Source organism: Psammomys obesus, unplaced genomic scaffold, assembly GCF_907164565.1.
Source record: "Psammomys obesus unplaced genomic scaffold, mPsaObe1.curated_primary_1811, whole genome shotgun sequence".
NCBI classification, from domain to species: Eukaryota; Metazoa; Chordata; class Mammalia; order Rodentia; family Muridae; genus Psammomys; species Psammomys obesus.
In genome coordinates, this window is record NW_026585504.1 from 14,558,604 (window position 1) to 14,576,519 (window position 17,916).

Below are 17,916 nucleotides of genomic sequence, written 5' to 3' on the forward strand. Positions count from 1 at the left end.
CTTTCTTTCTTTCTTTCTTTCTTTCTTTCTTTCTTTCTTTCTTTCTTCCTTCCTTCCTTCCTTCCTTTTTTTCTTCTTCCTTCCTTCCTTCTTTCTTTTCTTTCTTTCTTTTTTTTTTTTAAAGATAGAGTCTTGCTATGTAACCCAGCTTACCTCAAATTCCCAGCAGCCCTCTTGCCTCAGTCTTCCAAGAGCTTGCATTACAGGCATGTGTTCTCATACCTGGTTTTCAGATCTCTTATTCCTGACTGTGTGCGTGGACTGTGCCTGTAATTGCCTGCGTCCTTGTCAGAAACTCTAACGTTTACATAGGGATAATGCTCCCGCCATTATCCCCAGATAAGGCTTACTTACTGTGCCTTCTTCCCTCAGATCTGCAGAGAGAGGCTCTGGCACCATCTCTCTTGCTAGTGCTGAAGTGGGGTGGAGAGCTGACACCGGATGGCCGTGTTCAGGCCGAGGAGCTGGGGCGAGCTTTTCGCTGTATGTACCCCGGAGGCCAGGGTAAGTGTTGGAGACTGACTACCCAGCAAGGCTAGGATAAGATAATTAGAGTCAGGGGGCGGGTGTTGAAGGAATAGATGCTATGAGGAGGCTAAAGAGAAATTTAATATTTGTTCCCTCATGTGGCTTTTGTCACAGTCTATGCTTGGAATGCTCCTTTGCTCCAGGTGACTATGCTGGCTTCCCCGGCTGTGGACTGCTTCGTCTCCATAGCACTTTCCGTCACGACCTCAAGATCTACGCATCTGACGAGGGCCGTGTCCAGATGACTGCTGCTGCCTTTGCGAAGGTAAGCCCTGTGGTGCTTCCTCTGTGCCAGCATCCTGTAGGTAGAGAAACAGGCTTGGGAAATGTGAAGGGCTGGTGTGCTAAGGCAGGGAAGTTTGTGTCCATCCTGTTCTGTACTATTGAGCCTGGGAGGAGTCAGCCTCTTGGGGCTAGCTCTCCATTCCACGTGTGGGGCTGTCTAGGCTGTGGTGTGAGCCAGGAAGAGAAGCTAATGGACTTTGTGCTTTCCTCTCAGGGCCTCTTAGCTCTTGAAGGGGAGCTTACACCCATTTTGGTACAAATGGTGAAGAGTGCCAACATGAACGGGCTGCTGGACAGTGACAGTGACTCCCTGAGTAGCTGCCAGCACCGGGTGAAGGCACGGCTGCACCACATTCTACAGCAGGATGCTCCCTTCGGCCCCGAGGACTATGACCAGGTCACACTCTCCTCCACTCTGTGCCCCAACCATCCTGCAACCCAGCTCTTAAATTTCTAAATAATAGTTCCTACTATATGCCAGACAGCACTGTTTTAGGACAGTTATCTGAAGCATCTTGTTTAATCCTTACAGCAACCCTTTGGGGTAAATGCATGTCCTCAGTTTTCATTATCTACAAGTTCAAAAATTAAAAATATTTTTATAAGTTTTATAAGTCAGGGTTCTTTTGGCAGCCAGACTTCTCCCAAGACTATTTAGAATCCTTATTTAGTGCTCGCTTCGGCAGCACATATACTAAAATTAGAATCCTTATTTATCACACTCAGTGTAAATATCATACATTTTGCTACATAAATATTAATGTGTTTGATTGTGCTCTGGGCCCTGCTAGAGGTATCATATGCCATGTGGCTTATGCACTGTTTTAAATCCTGTAATCTTTAAAAAAAAAAAAAAATGCTTAGTTCCATAACAGCTGAGCGTGGATCTCGGCTTTGGAGGACTGTCTCGGTGCTCTATGTAAATACTGCCTCTGAGATTATAACTTGCTCCACAGCCTCTGTCTCAACTGGCCTTAGTTGGGTTTTCCCGGAGTTGTCCAGTATTGACTAGGGCTAGAATAATCAGGACATTTGACTAGAATTCTGGGTTGGTTGCCTTGCTCCTTCTTATTCTCCCTCTAATTGCAAGGGCCTATTCCCTTCAAAGATTTTGTCATGTGACATGCCTATCTCAATTTTCCAAGGAGATTCCCAGTTTTCTTTTTTTGTTTTGTTGTTGTTTAGAACTGTCCTATCCCTGTCCCATCTTACAGAGGAGGAAGCATAGGTTCTAAAGTACATAAACAGGCCTTTCAAGATGCTGCAGGCAGCCTGGATCGCAGGAGTCTAACCCGGAGGCCAGGCTGTTAAGTCCTGTGCTGCCCATTAGTGTTGATCTCAGCAGCTGTCTTGGCCCAGTGTGCTCTTCTGTTCTCCTGGGTGTCTAGGCTGTAGTTGACCAGTAGTGTTTTTTTGTTGTTGTTTGTTTGTTTGTTTGTTTGGGGTTTTTATTGTCCCATACGTCATTTCGATAGATTCCTTTTTGTGTGTATTAAAATGTTTTATGTGAATGAGTGTGTTGCCTGCATGTATGTATGTGCACCACATTTGTGTGGTGCCTGTAGAGGTCAGAAGAGGGTGCCAGATCCCCTGAAACTCGAGTTATAGATGATTGTGGGCTGCCACATGGGTGCTGAGGACCAAACTCAGGCCCCCTGGAAGAGCAGAAGCAGTCTTAACAGCAGAGCCATTTCTTTGGTCCCTCTGACTAGTTCTTGAATGACTTACCAAGGGACAGGCTTGTTCCCTTGTCTTCCCACCCAATGTTCACTGTCAAACAGGAAATCCAGGGCAGCTTTCCCTTTCTTTATGCTCCCTTTTGCTAGTAAGATAAAACTTATGAGGCCTTAGCTAGAACTCTCTACTTCACCTACAGTCTTCTTTTTCCCCATTTCTTTTTTCTTTTAATATTTTTAAAGATTTGTTTATATATTTATTTTATGTATATGAGTGCTCTCTATCTGCATGTGCACCTCCATGCTGGAAGAGGGCATCAGATCCCAATATAAATGGGAGCTGGGAACCAGACTCTGGTTCTCTACAAAAGAAGGAAGTGCTCTTTACTGAGCCATCTCTCTGGCCCTTTTCATTTCTTATTGATGGTAACTATCTTAAAAGCTTGAGTTGGAAATGGTGCACGCTCTTAATCCCAGTACTTGGGAGACAGAGGCAGGTGGATCTCTGTGAGTTTGAGGCCAGCCTGGTCTACGGAGTAAGTTCCAGGACAGCCAAGGCTCATGGTGAGATCTTGTCTCAAAAACAAAACAAACCAAACACCCTGAAAACTTGAGCTGGAATTGCATTAGCAGCAGCAACTGTAGTGTCAGTCAGAGCAAGGCAGCCTTCTCTGTTTCTCTTCAGAACATGCAGCAGAGATTGTAAGGAACCCGGAGTTACCTTCCTTCTCCAGCATTTTCCATGCATATGCTACAGCCCCCAAGTACAAGTATGCTTTAATTTCTCTGGATTTGCAAACTTTGAAGCTGGGCCCCTCCTGGATTACTGTTAGAGCAGTCTCCTCGTCTGTAGGCCTGGAGCTGCCAGGTCACCCAGGAACATAGGAACACTGCCGAAATGAGCCAATGGGCACTCGGCATGTGGGCAGTTTCTTGGTAGTAAGCTGAAGTCTAGGAAATTGGCACTGAGCCTATCCTGCTTTTCTTAACGCTCTTCCTCACAGCTAGCGCCTACTGGAAGCACCTCTCTGCTCAACTCCATGTCTGTAATCCAAAATCCCGTGAAAGTCTGTGATCAGGTATTTGCCCTGATTGAAAACCTTACCCACCAGATCCGGGGACGGATGCAGGACCCCAGCTCCGCAGGTGGGTATAATGCTACTGTCTGCGCTCTGAAGCACTCCCATCCCTCTGGTTCTACTCCAGAGGCCTTTTGTTAGAAGTCAAACCTGGCTCTTTTTGACTGTCTGCCTTCTTCTCAGACCTTCAGCTCTACCACAGTGAGACACTAGAGCTAATGCTACAGCGTTGGAGCAAACTAGAGCGCGACTTTCGACAAAAGAGCGGGCGCTACGATATCAGTAAGATCCCTGATATCTATGACTGTGTCAAGTATGATGTACAACACAATGGGAGTCTGGGACTTCAAGGCACAGCCGAGTTGCTACGTCTTTCCAAAGCTCTGGCCGACGTGGTCATTCCCCAGGTGTGTATCATAAGGGATCCAGTTAGGGGAGGAGTAATGAGAGGGAAGGAAAGACAGGAAACCAGAAAGGAAGCTTGCAGAAGAAATGGAGTTCCTGCAGTTCCCAGGACTAGCCTGGCTCTGGGTGAGCATCAAGACTGAGAAAACTTCCGGAAGGGATGTGATAGGCAGGAAAGATGCTCCAGACTGGAAGGAAACAGATGCTTCACTGAGCTTCTCGTTCCTGCCCTGTGACCCTTAGGAGTACGGGATCAGTCGAGAGGAGAAAATGGAGATTGCCGTGGGCTTCTGTCTTCCACTCTTGCGGAAAATCCTGCTTGACCTGCAGAGAACCCACGAGGATGAGTCTGTCAACAAGCTGCATCCCCTGTGAGGAAGGGCTGGGAGGGGAACTGGAGGGAGGGAGGGAAGGAGAGAGAGGGAGGGAGAGAGGGAAAGAAGGAGGGAGGGAGAGAGGGCATGGCGGGAGCCCTGGGAGAGTCAAGGCTGAGACAAGTGGGGAAGCAAGAAGAGAAAGGATCTGGGATGGAGAAGTCTTTGGGTGGGAGGAAGGAGTTTTTGGAAGGCTGGGGAAAGGGTTACTGACCCCGTTGATTTAACTTCCATGTCAGGTACTCACGTGGAGTGCTTTCCCCAGGCCGCCATGTTCGAACACGGCTCTATTTCACCAGTGAGAGTCACGTTCACTCTCTACTTAGTGTCTTCCGTTACGGGGGACTTCTTGACGTAAGCATCCTCCTTCTTTCTTGGACCTATGAGCATTTTTCCCCCCAGCAATCCTCAGCCATCCTTCCTGTGCTCCTGTTTCCTGTGAACTCTTGCATTCTCCTCAGTCCCCTGCCCACTCCTGACCTGCCCTTGGCACTGGCTTACCTTTGTTTGTGTTTGGTAGGAGACCCAGGATGCACAATGGCAGCGAGCTTTGGCTTATCTTAGTGCCATCTCAGAGCTCAACTACATGACCCAGATTGTTATCATGCTTTATGAGGACAACACACGGGTGAGGAGCAAGCAGGGTGGGGTGAGGAAAGGCCCCCCTCTTCCTGCTTCCATTAAAAAGCAGCTTCCTTTTTTTTTTTTAACATTTTGTGTGTGTGTGTGTGTGTGTGTGTCTGCATGCACATGCTATTGTATCACTTGCAGGAGTTGGGTCTCTTCTTCACTTTGTGGTTCCTTGGGATCAAACTCAAATCATTAGGGTTAGTGGCAAGCGCCTTTACCTGCTGAGCCATCCCACAAAAAGTTTTGGCAATAAGAACTTTCTTATTTTTAAATATTTATAGACTATGGACAGTAGTTTTTCTTCTCCTTCCATACCTGTTGCCCTTTGCTGTGTACTCAGCAATTTTGTTTTTCCTCCTAAAAAATGAATTTATGCTGGTTGGTGATGGCAAATGCTTTCAATCCCAGCACCTGGGAGGCAGAGGCAGGTGGATCTCAGAGTTCGAGGCCAGCCTGGTCTACAGAGCGATCTCCAGGACAGCCAGGGCTACACAGAGAAACCCTGTCTCAAAAACTAAAAGCAACAACAACAAAAAGGAAGTTATAGAATCCACATAGATGGCAGTGTGTAGGTACAGCATGGAACAGAGCATCTAGAAGGGTCCTGTTGAAACAGAACCTATGGTCTGGGAGGATGTTAATCAAGGGAGAGAACCTAGAATACAACTGTGGAATTTGGAAGAGTATGGAACACGGGCAGTTTTATAAGCCTTGTTTCTGCTAACACCTCTAACATAGATGTGTGTGTGTATGAATATATACATATGCATATACACAAATGCTTTCTGCATTAGCCTTAGCAAAGACATCTTTAAAGTTCTGCTGTATGTACCATAGCCAAGCCATTACTGGAAGGGAAGGATTGTAGAACTGGAGGTGAGACACGAGCCAGTCAGCCCAAGACTGAGAGCAAGACCCTAAACCTCAGTCCTGGTTTCCTAGGTGGTATGTCCTTTTGTGTTCCTCTCTGTTGCTCCCACCACATCCAGATTCTCCCAGTTACCCTCCATATGGTGCTGCCTTATAGGACCCGCTGTCAGAGGAGCGGTTCCATGTGGAGCTACACTTCAGCCCTGGGGTGAAAGGTGTTGAAGAAGGCAGTGCCCCGGCTGGCTGTGGATTCCGTCCAGCTTCTTCTGAGGTGGGTCAGAGGGCTGGGATTTGGGACTCTAGAATTTAGGGACCAGGTGGTGGGGAACTAGACAGCAATCCAGGGTGGTTTAAAAAGGTTGAGGAGTTTGATATTAGGAATACCACTAATGTCTCTTTGTTTGTCTATTGTTAAACAGAATGAAGAGATGAAAACAGATCAAGGCAGCATAGAGAACCTATGCCCAGGGAAGCCATCAGATGAACCAGACCGAGCATTGCAGACCTCACCCCTACCTGTTGAGGGCACTGGCCTCCCAAGGAGATCACCCCTCATTCGTAATAGAAAAGCTGGCTCCATGGAGGTAATGAGATGGACAAAATGATGACGGGACGCAAGTACTCGTGGGAAAATATCCATGTTTCCTTTGAGTCTTCTTGAGACCTGAAATAGAATCCCTTGGCAGTGCTTTGTGTTTACCTAATATTCCTTCCACAGCTGGTCCCCAGCCGAACTTCCTTAAGCCAGTTGCTACTTGTGATGTTAAAGAACTGCCAGTGAGAAGTAACTAAGAGAAAAGGATTTTAAGATAGAGTAGAGGCAGCATGAATTCTTGGCTGACATCACTGCTTGATTCCCAGAAGCTGTGTGACCTTGTCCAGGTGGCTTCTCAGGCCTCACATGTTTTTCCATCTGTACAATATGAGTACTGTCTGCGTTATGGTTACATTATGGCACCGTGCAGTTGATATCAGAGGCCAGGCTCTCTCCTTCTGTTTGTTCAGACATGGGCAGATTCTGGCACGTTAATGCCACTAGGGTTATCTATACTGTCAATGTCAGAAGGATGACCAGTCGTCTGGAGTTCTGAGTCTCTCCTAATGAGGAGGTTTATCTGCTGGACTTCTGTGTTTTGCTGTTTTTAGAATTTGTCCCAGATCCTACTTCTGGTTTTCTAACCCAGAGGACAGAACTCGTGTTGATGTACCATTGCATCTCCTGATGACCCAGGTTTTCTTTCCTCTTTCTTGGTAACACCGTCCTATTCTTCGGCTCAGTGATACTTTCTTAATTTCTTCAGGGACATATCTTTGACTTTCCACCATGACTTATCCTTGTCTCAGAGACTCTGTCTGCTCTGGATACTGCTCTGCACCCATGGATCTATTCACCTGGCTCTTTACAGGTCTGTCTCTCGGGAATTGGTTTTCTGTTTTAGGGTTATCTCAGAAGAATCTATAATAAGCTTTCACGTGTTAATGCAGAGATTTATATTTCAGATTTCGCAGAAGGCTAAGAAATTAAATTGCTATCTCTTACCCAGACTTATCATTTACTTCCTGGTTATGTTAGGGTGGAAGTGACACTGTGGTCAAGCAGTTTCTTTAGGAGAGACGTGCCTCAGTTTCTCTTTGAGGTGCAGGTATGACCGTATCCAGTACTCTTACACACTATCACTCATGTGCAATGTATCAGATGGCCAAGGTGATATGTAATTGTCTGTCCCCAGACTGTCTCTTTGTCACCTGATGTCAGCACAGGGGACGTAAACAAAGGAAAATGCTGTGGCATCCTCTTTCAGGCTTGCTGGGATGGTTGTCTTTCTGGAAGCTTTCTTGAGTATGATTGTTTTTTTTCTTTGTGGTACTGGGGATTGAACCCAAGGCCTCACACATGCCAGGCAAGTGTTCTACCGCTGAGTGACATCCCGAGCCCTTTCTATTATTTTTTTTTTATTATTATTTTGAGACTGGGTCTTGCTAAATTACCAAGGTTGGCTTTGATCTTGGTCTGTAGCACACACAGATGATCCTTTTGCCTTATTCTGCTGAGTAGCTGGGATCACAGGCCTGAGCCACCAGTTTACAATTCCTGTTGTAATCACATTCCTTCCTTTGAGTTATTGGTGTGGTTTAGATCCAGGCTCATTCAGGGTGACCACCCAGGATATGTTCCTCAGCCGGCTCCTTGGTCACACAGCCTTCTAATATTAATACTTTCTCTCCTTGCTCTGTAGGCATTGGACTGTCTTAGCCTCCTCAATGACATCTCATCCCTCTTTATATTGTCATCTCTTTTTTTAAAAAACTGTTTTAGATTATAAAACCTATGTCCTTGATAGCAGCTGCCCATCTCAGCTCTCTTACTGGCTCTGCCCCATGGGCCCTGGGGCTTCGGGAACTTGGGGCTAAAGGAGCCTTGACCGGCTTTCCACCCACCCGGTCTGATTGCAGGTCATGAACATGCAGTGCACAGGGAACCTGGACCTGATTCCCTTGAGGGGACGGCGCCGAAGGAGGTCAGGAGACCTCCCCCGGCTTTCCCCTGCCATCGGCCTACAGCCCCGGGCTGTGTCCACCACTCACCTGGCTTCCTGCACACAGGTGTCTCTTCCTCCCTTGTCTTCCTTTCCTCCCTTTTGTCTTTGCTTTTTGGGATCTAGGGAAGCTGATTCATTTCTAGGTTGGGGCTTGTGTGAGTGGCCCTCGTGGCTGTTTTGAAAAAAAAAATCAATTTTATGTATTCAGGAGTAAAATAGTTGGAGGGGAGGGCCTCTTGGCTTACATTAAGAAACCGAGTATGGCTGCATTCACCCCAGCTATCCCTGGAATCAAGAACGGGCCGGCCATACTTTATTTGTGGCCGAGTCACCGTGGTTGGCTTTCTGAGTCCTAGAAAGGAACAGGTAAGACTGGATAACCTGCTCTGCTGAGGAAGACAGATAGTTGGATCGTGGGTTCTTGGCTTTGGGGAGGGGGTGGGAGGCTGCAAGGACCAGTCTTTTGGCAGTAGAAGTGCCTTCTAACATATATGGACTCTCCAGACAGTTCACCTCTGCAACGTGCACTCTGGTTCCTTCTTATTCCTCTTCCACCACAAAGATCCTTTGGCTCATCTAATCTTCTTGATACTGCTTAGCTTTTTAGGGGCAAGAATTCAGAAGCTGGGTTTTGTATTTTGAGATTACTAAGGAGTTAATAAAGGGTCCTTTTTCCCAGGTGCTGTCTGAAACTTCATCCTCAAGGCCTGGTGGTTACCGACTATTTTCATCTTCACGGCCACCAACAGAGATGAAGCAGAGCGGCCTAGGTAGGTTTTCCAGATCTCTCATCTGTCGTTGGAAAGGGTTGTCTCTCTCTTATCTGGAGTTTTATTGTGGGAAATCTTCATTACAGGAACTGAGACCATCCAGGCGGTGGCACTGTCAGATGTGGGAAGGGAAGGGAGAATAAAGTGGAGGAAGCCATAGTTAGGTGTGAACACAGATCTCACATGATTGTTTTCATCCCAGAAGTATTTGCCTTTTGATTTTCTTCACCAACCCCCAATTCCCTAGGGAAGGGTGTTTTTCTGGCTTTCCTTTTCATTTCTTATCTGTCCCTCCAGTCTAGCCCAGACTTTAAGGGACCATGGAGGCTCTGACTCTTCAGAGTTATCAATGACAGAGGTATAACTAGAGGTACTTGTGACCCACAACTGTCATATTTTCACATGTGACCTTGTGTGATGTCTTCCTCTGAAATCTGGTTTTCATGCTCTGCTTTTCTAATCCTGTAACTTTTTCCTTTTCTTCCGGAAGCTTGAGGGACACAAATCTGAGACAGGTGTAGAGGCAGAGGCATCTCTCAGAACTTTGAGGGAATGTCTTTTGATTTTTTTTTTTTTGAACCCTGGAAAAGGGTGGAGAACATCATTCAACCTTTTCTAAGGACACAGACTTGAGGATGCACCAAGCCTCAGAGGGTATGGTATTCTTTGGGAGGAGGTAGTCTTGAGATGGACTACCTCTGAATGCAATACCATGTGAACCAAGTAACTAACTGGAGATCAGAGATGACTGTATGACATCTAAACTGGTTCTCCTGGCTCATTTTTAAAATTCCTGTCCTATTCTCTCATTTTTTTCTGTTACTTTTGTCCTTGCTGCTTGACTTCTTGGTCCCAAAATGGTTAACATTTGAATTAGAGGAGAAATGTTTTGGTGACTTTCCAAGCTAATTTTATGGGAATAGATTGCCTTCTAGAATCCTGAAATAAGTTAGTTGTTTTGGGGCATGAGGATTAAGTGACAATTGTATAGGTCTGTGAGGTGGACTTCTGTCCTCAGAAACCCCAACATGTATGACCTTGTCCAAAAGGGCAAGAAACAGCAATACCCAGTAAAGAATAAATGTCAGGTAGGTTAGAGAGTAGATAGTTGTGTAGGTGGGAATTATATTAAGAATAAGGCATAGGAGCCAGGCATGGTGGTGCACACTTGTAATCCTAGCACTCAGCAGGTTGGGAGGCAGAGACAGGTAGATCTCTGTGAGTTTCAGGTCAGCCTGGTCTACATGAGTGCTAGGCCAGCCAAGGTTACATAGTGAGACTCTGTCTCAAGCAAAACAAAACAAACAAGAAGGAGGGGGAAGTGGAGGAGGACTAAGAAAAGGAGGAGGAGGAGGAAAAGCAAAAGCATAAGGCTCAGGAAGCTGGGTGTACAGTACAGTATCATATGCCTACAGACCAAGGCTAGCTAGCATGGATATGGAGACTCCCATCTCAAAAACTGAGTAAGGCAGAGCTAGGGATACACAGACCTGTGACAGGTGGGGATGAGACAGAGCCTGCCCCCCGAGATACCTGAGGGCTGGCATGATTGTACCAGAAAATTATTCACTGGGCTTGTAAATCCAGGGCAGGGCTTCGTACGGTCTAGGGTAGAGCCAGCCACCTTTCTCTGAAGAAAAGCAGTATGCCACTCTCTATGTGGCTTCTAGGCTCAAGAAGAACTATCCTTTTCTCCAACTGATTATGAATATGACCTCCCCAGCCACGCCCAGGTCTTAGTTATGATGGATTTGGAAGTAGAAAGTCAAATTTCAAGAATCTGAATGTCAGTCTTCTTTTTCTTTTGTTTTTGTTGTTGTTTTTGATGAAGATGATGTTTTGTTTGTTTCATTTTGTTGTTGTTGTTTTTTTTTTTTTTTTGAGACAGGGTCTTTTGACGCAGCCCTGCCTGTCCTGAAACTCACTATATAGAGTAGGCTGGCTTCGAACTCACAGAGATCTGCCTGCCTCTGCCTCGGGAGCTCTGGGATTAAAGGTGTGCACCACCAGGCCTGAGTCATAGATACCAGTCTTATGACTTCCCAGTTACTCTGTCCTGGGAGGCTGTAGAAGGACAGGGAGTCCAGCCCTGCTTTCAATCACCTGATACTCTTTTCAGAGTTTCTTCAGGTTTCATTTACTTCTCAAATTGACACTTCTTTTTGCTTTCTTTGAACTTATATATGTGAGCAGCTGGTTTTGATTAAAGAGCTTGCAAAACAACTTTTCAGAGCAAGAAAAAAAAACAGTTGTTTTGTTGTTTCCTGTTTTTAGTCTTAGTAGGGTGTTAGCACAGAATGGAATTGCCCTACTTTACAAGCAACTGATTTTTCATGTCTTCTGATTTGTGTCCATCTTGATTTCAGAATCTATGCTATTTCTCTGTGAAAAAAAAAAAACAAAAACAAAAAACAAACAAAACCTCTTTTCTAACCAAACACAGTCCTTGGAGTAAGGAGACCTAGATTCTGGTCCTCCCTCTCTCCTGTATTATGACCTTGAGCAAGGAGACAGACCCCTTTTGGATCTGTTTCTTCACCTGTTCTATAAAGTGAGAACGTTAAACTAGATGGCCTCTGAGTCCCTTTCAGCTTTAAAAGAGCAAGGCTCATACTTGTTGTTGTTGTTGTTGTTTTAAGATTTATTATTGTTTTATATTTATGGGTGTTTTGCTTACAAATATGCAAGTATACTTCACCCATTCATTGCTCTCGGAGCCCAGAGGAGAGTGATGGCTCTCCTAGAATTGGAAGGACTGTTGTGAACTGCCATATGGGTGCTGGAAATTGAACCCTGGCCCACTGGAAGAGTAGTGAGTGCTCTTAACCACTGAGCCATCTCAGCCCCAATGCTCATATTTATAAGTGAAAAAAGCCCTGAAGGATGGGATGTTGGATACAGAACTTGGAATTCTGTGCCAGCCAAGTACCGAAAACCCAGTCTCTAGTTTCAGCTTTTCTCTTCCAAACCTATAAGGAGCAAGATTTCTGAGTTTTCAAATCTATCCAGAGTAAAGGACATCTGATTAAGCTTAAGGGGAACCCGGGCCAGTGAGGTGGTTCAGCGGTAAGGCACACTCATTTGCTGCCACACTTGATGGCTTGAGTTTAATCTATGAGCCCTTCATGGTGGAAGGCGAGCACTGAGTACGGCAAGTTACCCTCTGTCCTCCACATGTGTGCCATGGCATGCATTCTCTCTCCCACACATGCTTTTTAAAAGTTCAGGGAGACTTATCTATTCTTGTAGGAGAGAGCCACCTGGAAAGCACAGTCTACCTCAGTAGCTTTGAACACCTAATAAGACTAACCGTTTTTGTAGTGGCCTTTTGTCTCTGCCGTGTAGATTTCCCGGAGAGTTGCTACTTTGCTTGCCTGGTATGGCCAAGGACCGTAGTGAGCACTCTGTGGCTACTTGGAGTAGCCGTGTTGCGGTGGCGCTGAATGGCTGCGTGTGACTTAATGTTGTACTGTGGAGTGGGGTGTTGCGCGTGCAGCTTTGCGTGGCTACTAATGTGCTCCCGGCCTTGCAGGCTCACAGTGCACAGGGCTGTTCAGCACCACAGTGCTGGGCGGCTCCTCCAGCGCTCCCAATCTTCAGGACTACGCTCGCAGCCACGGCAAAAAGCTCCCGCCTGCCAGTCTAAAGCACCGAGATGGTATGTGGGTGGGTTTGGGGGGACAACTTTCTCTCTCTCTCCTCTTAAAACAAAAACAAAAACTAAAACAAAAAACTTGTCTCCCAGCGAGCATACAGCTCCAGAACTATTCATGCTTAAGGTGGTGCTGGCAGTGGCCTTCTACCAAGCTTTCTTCATGGATACTAAATGGGAGAAGGAGGCAGGACCCCTTTCACTCCTCCATCGCATTCCCTCTCACCGTACAAATACTACTTATTTATGCTTACCCCTTCATAATCTCCCACACACAGCCTGGCTGCATCAGTTTGTACTCTTTCCTGGATTCTGGCCTGTAGGGGTGAGGACCAAGAGGATGACCCATGGTCAGGAGGAAGACAGTGGAGTATCTTGATTAAATTCCAGGGAGTCAGGGTTAGGGATGTGGAGGTCTGTCGGCTACAGTGAAGAGATGCCATGGAAAGATACTGGGGAGTGTGAGAGTTTCTACACATATTTTATTTCCAGATGGCTGGGAAGAGCACATGGTGGTGAGATCAGGGTTGTTTGGGGGACCATGTTGTGGTAGAGTTAGCACCAACTACCGAGAGATTACAGCAGAGGAAATACAGGAAATGTTGTTGTCAGAAGCCAAGGGCTGGGAATGGAAGCATATTACATGAGGACAAGGTAAAGAACCAAGCACACAGTGGGCAGGTTCCAAAGCCGAGGGCGGGCACAGGGGTGGGTATAATCCCCATGATGTCTTTTCTCCCCAGAGCTCTTGTTTGTCCCGGCCGTAAAACGATTTTCTGTGTCGTTTGCAAAGCATCCGACTAACGGTACGTTTGCTTCTGACTCAGCCATCATCCCTCCTCCTCATGTCACCTCCAGACACTTAACCCTGAGTTCTGACACTGTACCTCTCGTTCCACTGTACTGACGCCCTGCTTCCTCTCTGAATGAGCCCTTCACTAAGTGTCCCTCCCGGGACATTTCCCCTGTGGCAGCCTTAGCCGTGGCTGTGGCCTGGATAGGCTGACCTATCCCTGTGGCAAGTCGGGGTCTGATTTCCATAATCACCATCATCACCATTATATCATTTTTGCCACCAAAACATCAGTTATGACTCTCCCTTTCCTATCACATACCTGGCAGGCTGTGTGCAGACGTACTGGGTGCTCCTTCTTAGAAGAGAATAGTGTTACCTAGACTGGGCTCGCTTCTTCTTCTCTACCTCGGTTTACGTAATTTTGATCCTCCTCGTTTACTCTCCAGCTCTTTTGATGGGTGGATGATGCGTGTGTTCTTGTTTGGAGCAACTCTGCAGTTACTTACAAGGGCTTTGGCACTGGATGTGTAACTTCCCATCTCCACATTCCTGTCTCCTGCCATTTTGTGTACTTTGTGTGGCACTTGTGTTCCTGGCATCTGCTTTATGTTTTACTAACCTAGTGCCTGAGCCTAGAAAACAAGAGCCCAGATTGTTGTGGATTGTTTGGGATTAAGAAAAAAAAAAAAAAAGAATAGGTGTTAGGTAAGGGGAAAGGACTGTACTTGAAGTTTCTTTCTTTCATTTCTTTTTCTTTTTCCTTTTTGGCTAAGTGGTCAGTGCTGGAAATTGAACCCAGGCGTTTGTGTACACTGGCCATATGCTCTGCTGGTGAGCTGGGCCCCAGCCTCTGAATCTTGAGTTTTCAGTTTTCATGAGGCAACACTATCTCGGAGAAGCTGGAAATGAAGAGTGAGATAGGAATCCTGGGAAAACTTAGGAAGTATAGAAAAACTGGGTCTCTGTACATTGCACTGTGATGGATAATGGTCTCTGCGGGGTACGGCAAGAGAACCAAAGACCCACTCCCTATTGAGCTTTCATTTTCATATTCTTAGTTTTTTCTCTGTGTTGTATCTTGCCCCCAAGTAAATCCAGATTTGTTAGATATGGTTGTCTTCTGTTCAAGAGCTGAGACTCTCAAAGGAAGGTAAAATTACCCTGATTTCCTGCCCCAGCCTCCACCAGCTGCCTCTCTAGTGGCAGATGTTAGATTTTTTTGCCTGGCCAGGTCAAGCATATCCTCTGGACATTGCCAGAATCTCTCACTAGGTTGACCACACCGTATTTATTGAGCTTATCTCCACCTCCAGACTCTCTTTTCTGCCTGTGGCTAAAGTCCGCATTCATAGTGACATGTATGTGCTAACTCAAACAACCTCACATGTCACAGTCATCACAGAGGAGAACTTCATGAGGCTTGGACTTAGAGTCTATAGTATAGACGAGGAGCTTGGGCATCTAAATTAAGAGATGAGTCACGTATCTCCTAGCTTCTTAGGTGCCATAAGAAAAGACCCAAATTCATAAAACAAATCCTCAAACCTATATCTCCAGTTCTCTGAAGCCTTGGTGGGCAGATTCAGCAGCTGAAGAAACAAGAATTACTTTTGCCATAAGAAGGAAAGGAAGAAAGACCTGGACAATTCAGGTATAGTGCAGGAGAGCAACCCAAGGCCTCTGACACCTTGCACACGTGCTCAGGCTTCTTCTGGCCTCCTTGTTTTTCTTGTGTCTGAGCTGGGAGGTTAATATGCTTGCAAAGCCAGGATCTGTGATCCACCTGATGTAATTTGACAAAGAAGACCATCTTGATGGAATTTAGCTCTTAAGACAACATTAGAACTCTACCCCATGGTCAAGGTCTTGCCTTACCGACTCAGCAATTACAGAGCAGTTCTGTCTACAGTTGCTAATGGCAGATTCTTTATAACAGTGTGCCAGCCTACTGCCCATCCTCACCATCTCCTTGCATGATGTCTGGCTTTGAAACAACCGCTGAAACTAACAAACAAACAAACAAAATTCCTCCCCAACTGGACCTGGCTTTAGAAAAGAGACAAGGCAGAGCTGTCCCCATGCTTTGATGGAAGAGCAGCCCCCAGCACATCATCCCTGCCTCTGTTCCTGATGAGCTATCCTATCCTGTGGCTACAACCAGCACACAGGTGTGGTACATCACTAAACTATGTGTAGAACTCACCGAAGCAAATTAATCTAGTGGGAAAGAGACAGCTCACCCTCACCCAGAATGTCAGAGTGCCCAACAGATTTTTTAGGCTCTTTGTGTTCTGTCATCCCGCACAGCCATGTGACCATCGGTGCAGTCAGGGCTCACTGGACTAGTCCACAAAGGGTTGAGTACTGTCAAGAACTGAGCTCTTTGGAAACGACAGTCATGGGACCCTCAGGTGAAACAGTTCTGATCTAGGAGCTCTGAGCAGCCGTCTTCACCTGCTCTGAGCCCCTACCTTTTCTGTACTGACATCCTGTAATCAAGTCCTTGCTCATCCTCACATTAGATCTTCATCCCCATATATTTCCTTTTGTACCCCTCATCACATGGCTTTCGATGCCCTCAGCCCTTTGCTGCTGAATCCCAGGCATCCACATAATTTGCCAAATGGCTAAAAATCTGAGGGATTCCAAATCAAAGGTCTTCCACACACCAGCTGAACAAAGAGCAGTTAGGCTGATCATCAGGGGGAGAAAACATGAAATTATCCAACTTTTGGCCCTACCTCCCCATATCTGAGACTAAAATATTTATTTGTACAAGAGTAAGGCATAGGACAGTTAGTCGTGTTTGTATTATAAAGATCAGACTCTGATTTTTTTATCTTTTGTTTTGTTTTACTTGCACCATTTCAAAGGAGTCCTACTCCTGGTTTCCTGCCAGCATTTTGTGCCAGCCACCTGGCACCAGTCCTGTCTATGGCTATCTTAGAATCTGCACTGCAGTGGGCCTTAGCCTTCTGAAATGTTTTCAGGTTTAGAGTTATCTTGACATCTAATATCATTTTAACTTTCTTCTTAGAGTGACTTTGAATCTCTTCATCTCTATCCCAACCTCATAAATCCGTTTGTCTGAGAAGTGGGCCCTAGAGTTTAATCTAAGATGGATCAGAGATACTGAGCTCTAGCCAAGGCTCCTCCTGCAGAATTGCCAGCTCACCCTTATCTGGAATGATGTAACTGCTCCTGAGTTGTGATCAAGGAGAAGGGATGGCCTGGTGTTATGGGGGTCTCATGAATGCCTTCTTTGAGTCTCACTGTGTGGTGCCAATGCTCTTCTTCCAAGCAAGGGATGGCCGGTGACTCTGACCATCTCTCCTTCTTCCTTAGCTTACCTTGGGTCTAAGTGGCCCTCCCTCTCAGAAATGCTTGTGTCCGTCAGTGGCCCCCTCATTGCCTCTCCCTCTTCTCCTTATCTCTGTGCTTCCTACCGTGGTCCCTCTGTCCCCTACAGAGCTGCTGGATGACCAGCACCCTGTGGTCCGGTTGCTGCGCACTTTTTCCTCTGACTGCCCAAGGGGCTGGCCAGTCTCCTTGGATGCCACGCTGGCGCACCACCTGCACCAGTGCTCCTACCACCTGCGCCTCTTCCGGAACTGGCTGCGCTCAGGCCAGGATGACCCCGAGTGCCTCTACGGTACCCCCTGCCACAGGCTGGCTGCTGCCACTACCCTGGCTGGGACTGATTGCTTTGCTTACTGCATTTCTGGCTGGAGAGCCTACATAGTCCCTGAGGTTATGTGACTTGCATTAGTTGCTTGGTTGGGACCGGGGCCAGGCTGCCTGATAGCTGTAGCATTGGCCGCTCGTCCCCCCTCCCGTCCCCTCTCTTACTTCCCCCTAATGTTACCCACTCTATTCAGCAGAGAAGTAATCTCTTGCCCTGGAATCTGGTGTTTTGTTTTTACTTATTTTTTTTAAACTGTTCTTATCTCTCTAATCTTCTATTACCATCATCTTCAAAACCAAACATTTTTCTAACCACTCTGATGACCTAGAGACATCTCTGCCCTCCTGCCACTAGATTATAAGGGGAAACCAAGGCACAGGGGCATTAGGTAAACATAAGACAAACAAATGGGTGTGGTAACTTTGAGCTAGGACTTTTACTTATTGGTGAAGAAGAGAGTAAGTCTTTCTTAGATGGGACTGCCCTTGTTCTTAATTCCTTTAAGGAGAAGCATTGAAACCATCCAGGGCTGAGAAAGTGCTTAGGACATGTTCTTGAACCTTTAGTGGGGGCGTGTTTTTTCTTTCTTTCTTTCTTTCTTTCTTTCTTTCTTTCTTTCTTTCTTT

At 46.3% G+C, this 17,916-nt stretch overlaps 1 protein-coding gene across 12 annotated transcripts in view; it reads left to right on the forward strand.

Moving 5' to 3' along the window:
* Ppip5k1 (diphosphoinositol pentakisphosphate kinase 1) overlaps window positions 1-17,916 on the forward strand; it is a 44,447-nt gene that overhangs the window by 12,967 nt on the left and 13,564 nt on the right. For 5 of the 12 annotated variants that reach the window (XM_055626595.1, XM_055626515.1, XM_055627321.1 and 2 more), the window contains exons 16-30: window positions 373-504; window positions 672-793; window positions 1,028-1,210; window positions 3,494-3,635; window positions 3,752-3,975; window positions 4,217-4,344; window positions 4,587-4,701; window positions 4,868-4,975; window positions 6,005-6,118; window positions 6,267-6,431; window positions 8,302-8,451; window positions 9,067-9,157; window positions 12,690-12,815; window positions 13,553-13,615; window positions 17,075-17,257. In XM_055626595.1, coding sequence (XP_055482570.1) covers window positions 373-504; window positions 672-793; window positions 1,028-1,210; window positions 3,494-3,635; window positions 3,752-3,975; window positions 4,217-4,344; window positions 4,587-4,701; window positions 4,868-4,975; window positions 6,005-6,118; window positions 6,267-6,431; window positions 8,302-8,451; window positions 9,067-9,157; window positions 12,690-12,815; window positions 13,553-13,615; window positions 17,075-17,257 — 2,046 coding nt within the window. The remainder of the gene's footprint in view (window positions 1-372; window positions 505-671; window positions 794-1,027; window positions 1,211-3,493; window positions 3,636-3,751; window positions 3,976-4,216; window positions 4,345-4,586; window positions 4,702-4,867; window positions 4,976-6,004; window positions 6,119-6,266; window positions 6,432-8,301; window positions 8,452-9,066; window positions 9,158-12,689; window positions 12,816-13,552; window positions 13,616-17,074; window positions 17,258-17,916) is intronic. The other 7 variants (XM_055626840.1, XM_055626789.1, XM_055626933.1 and 4 more) reach the window with 7 other exon arrangements.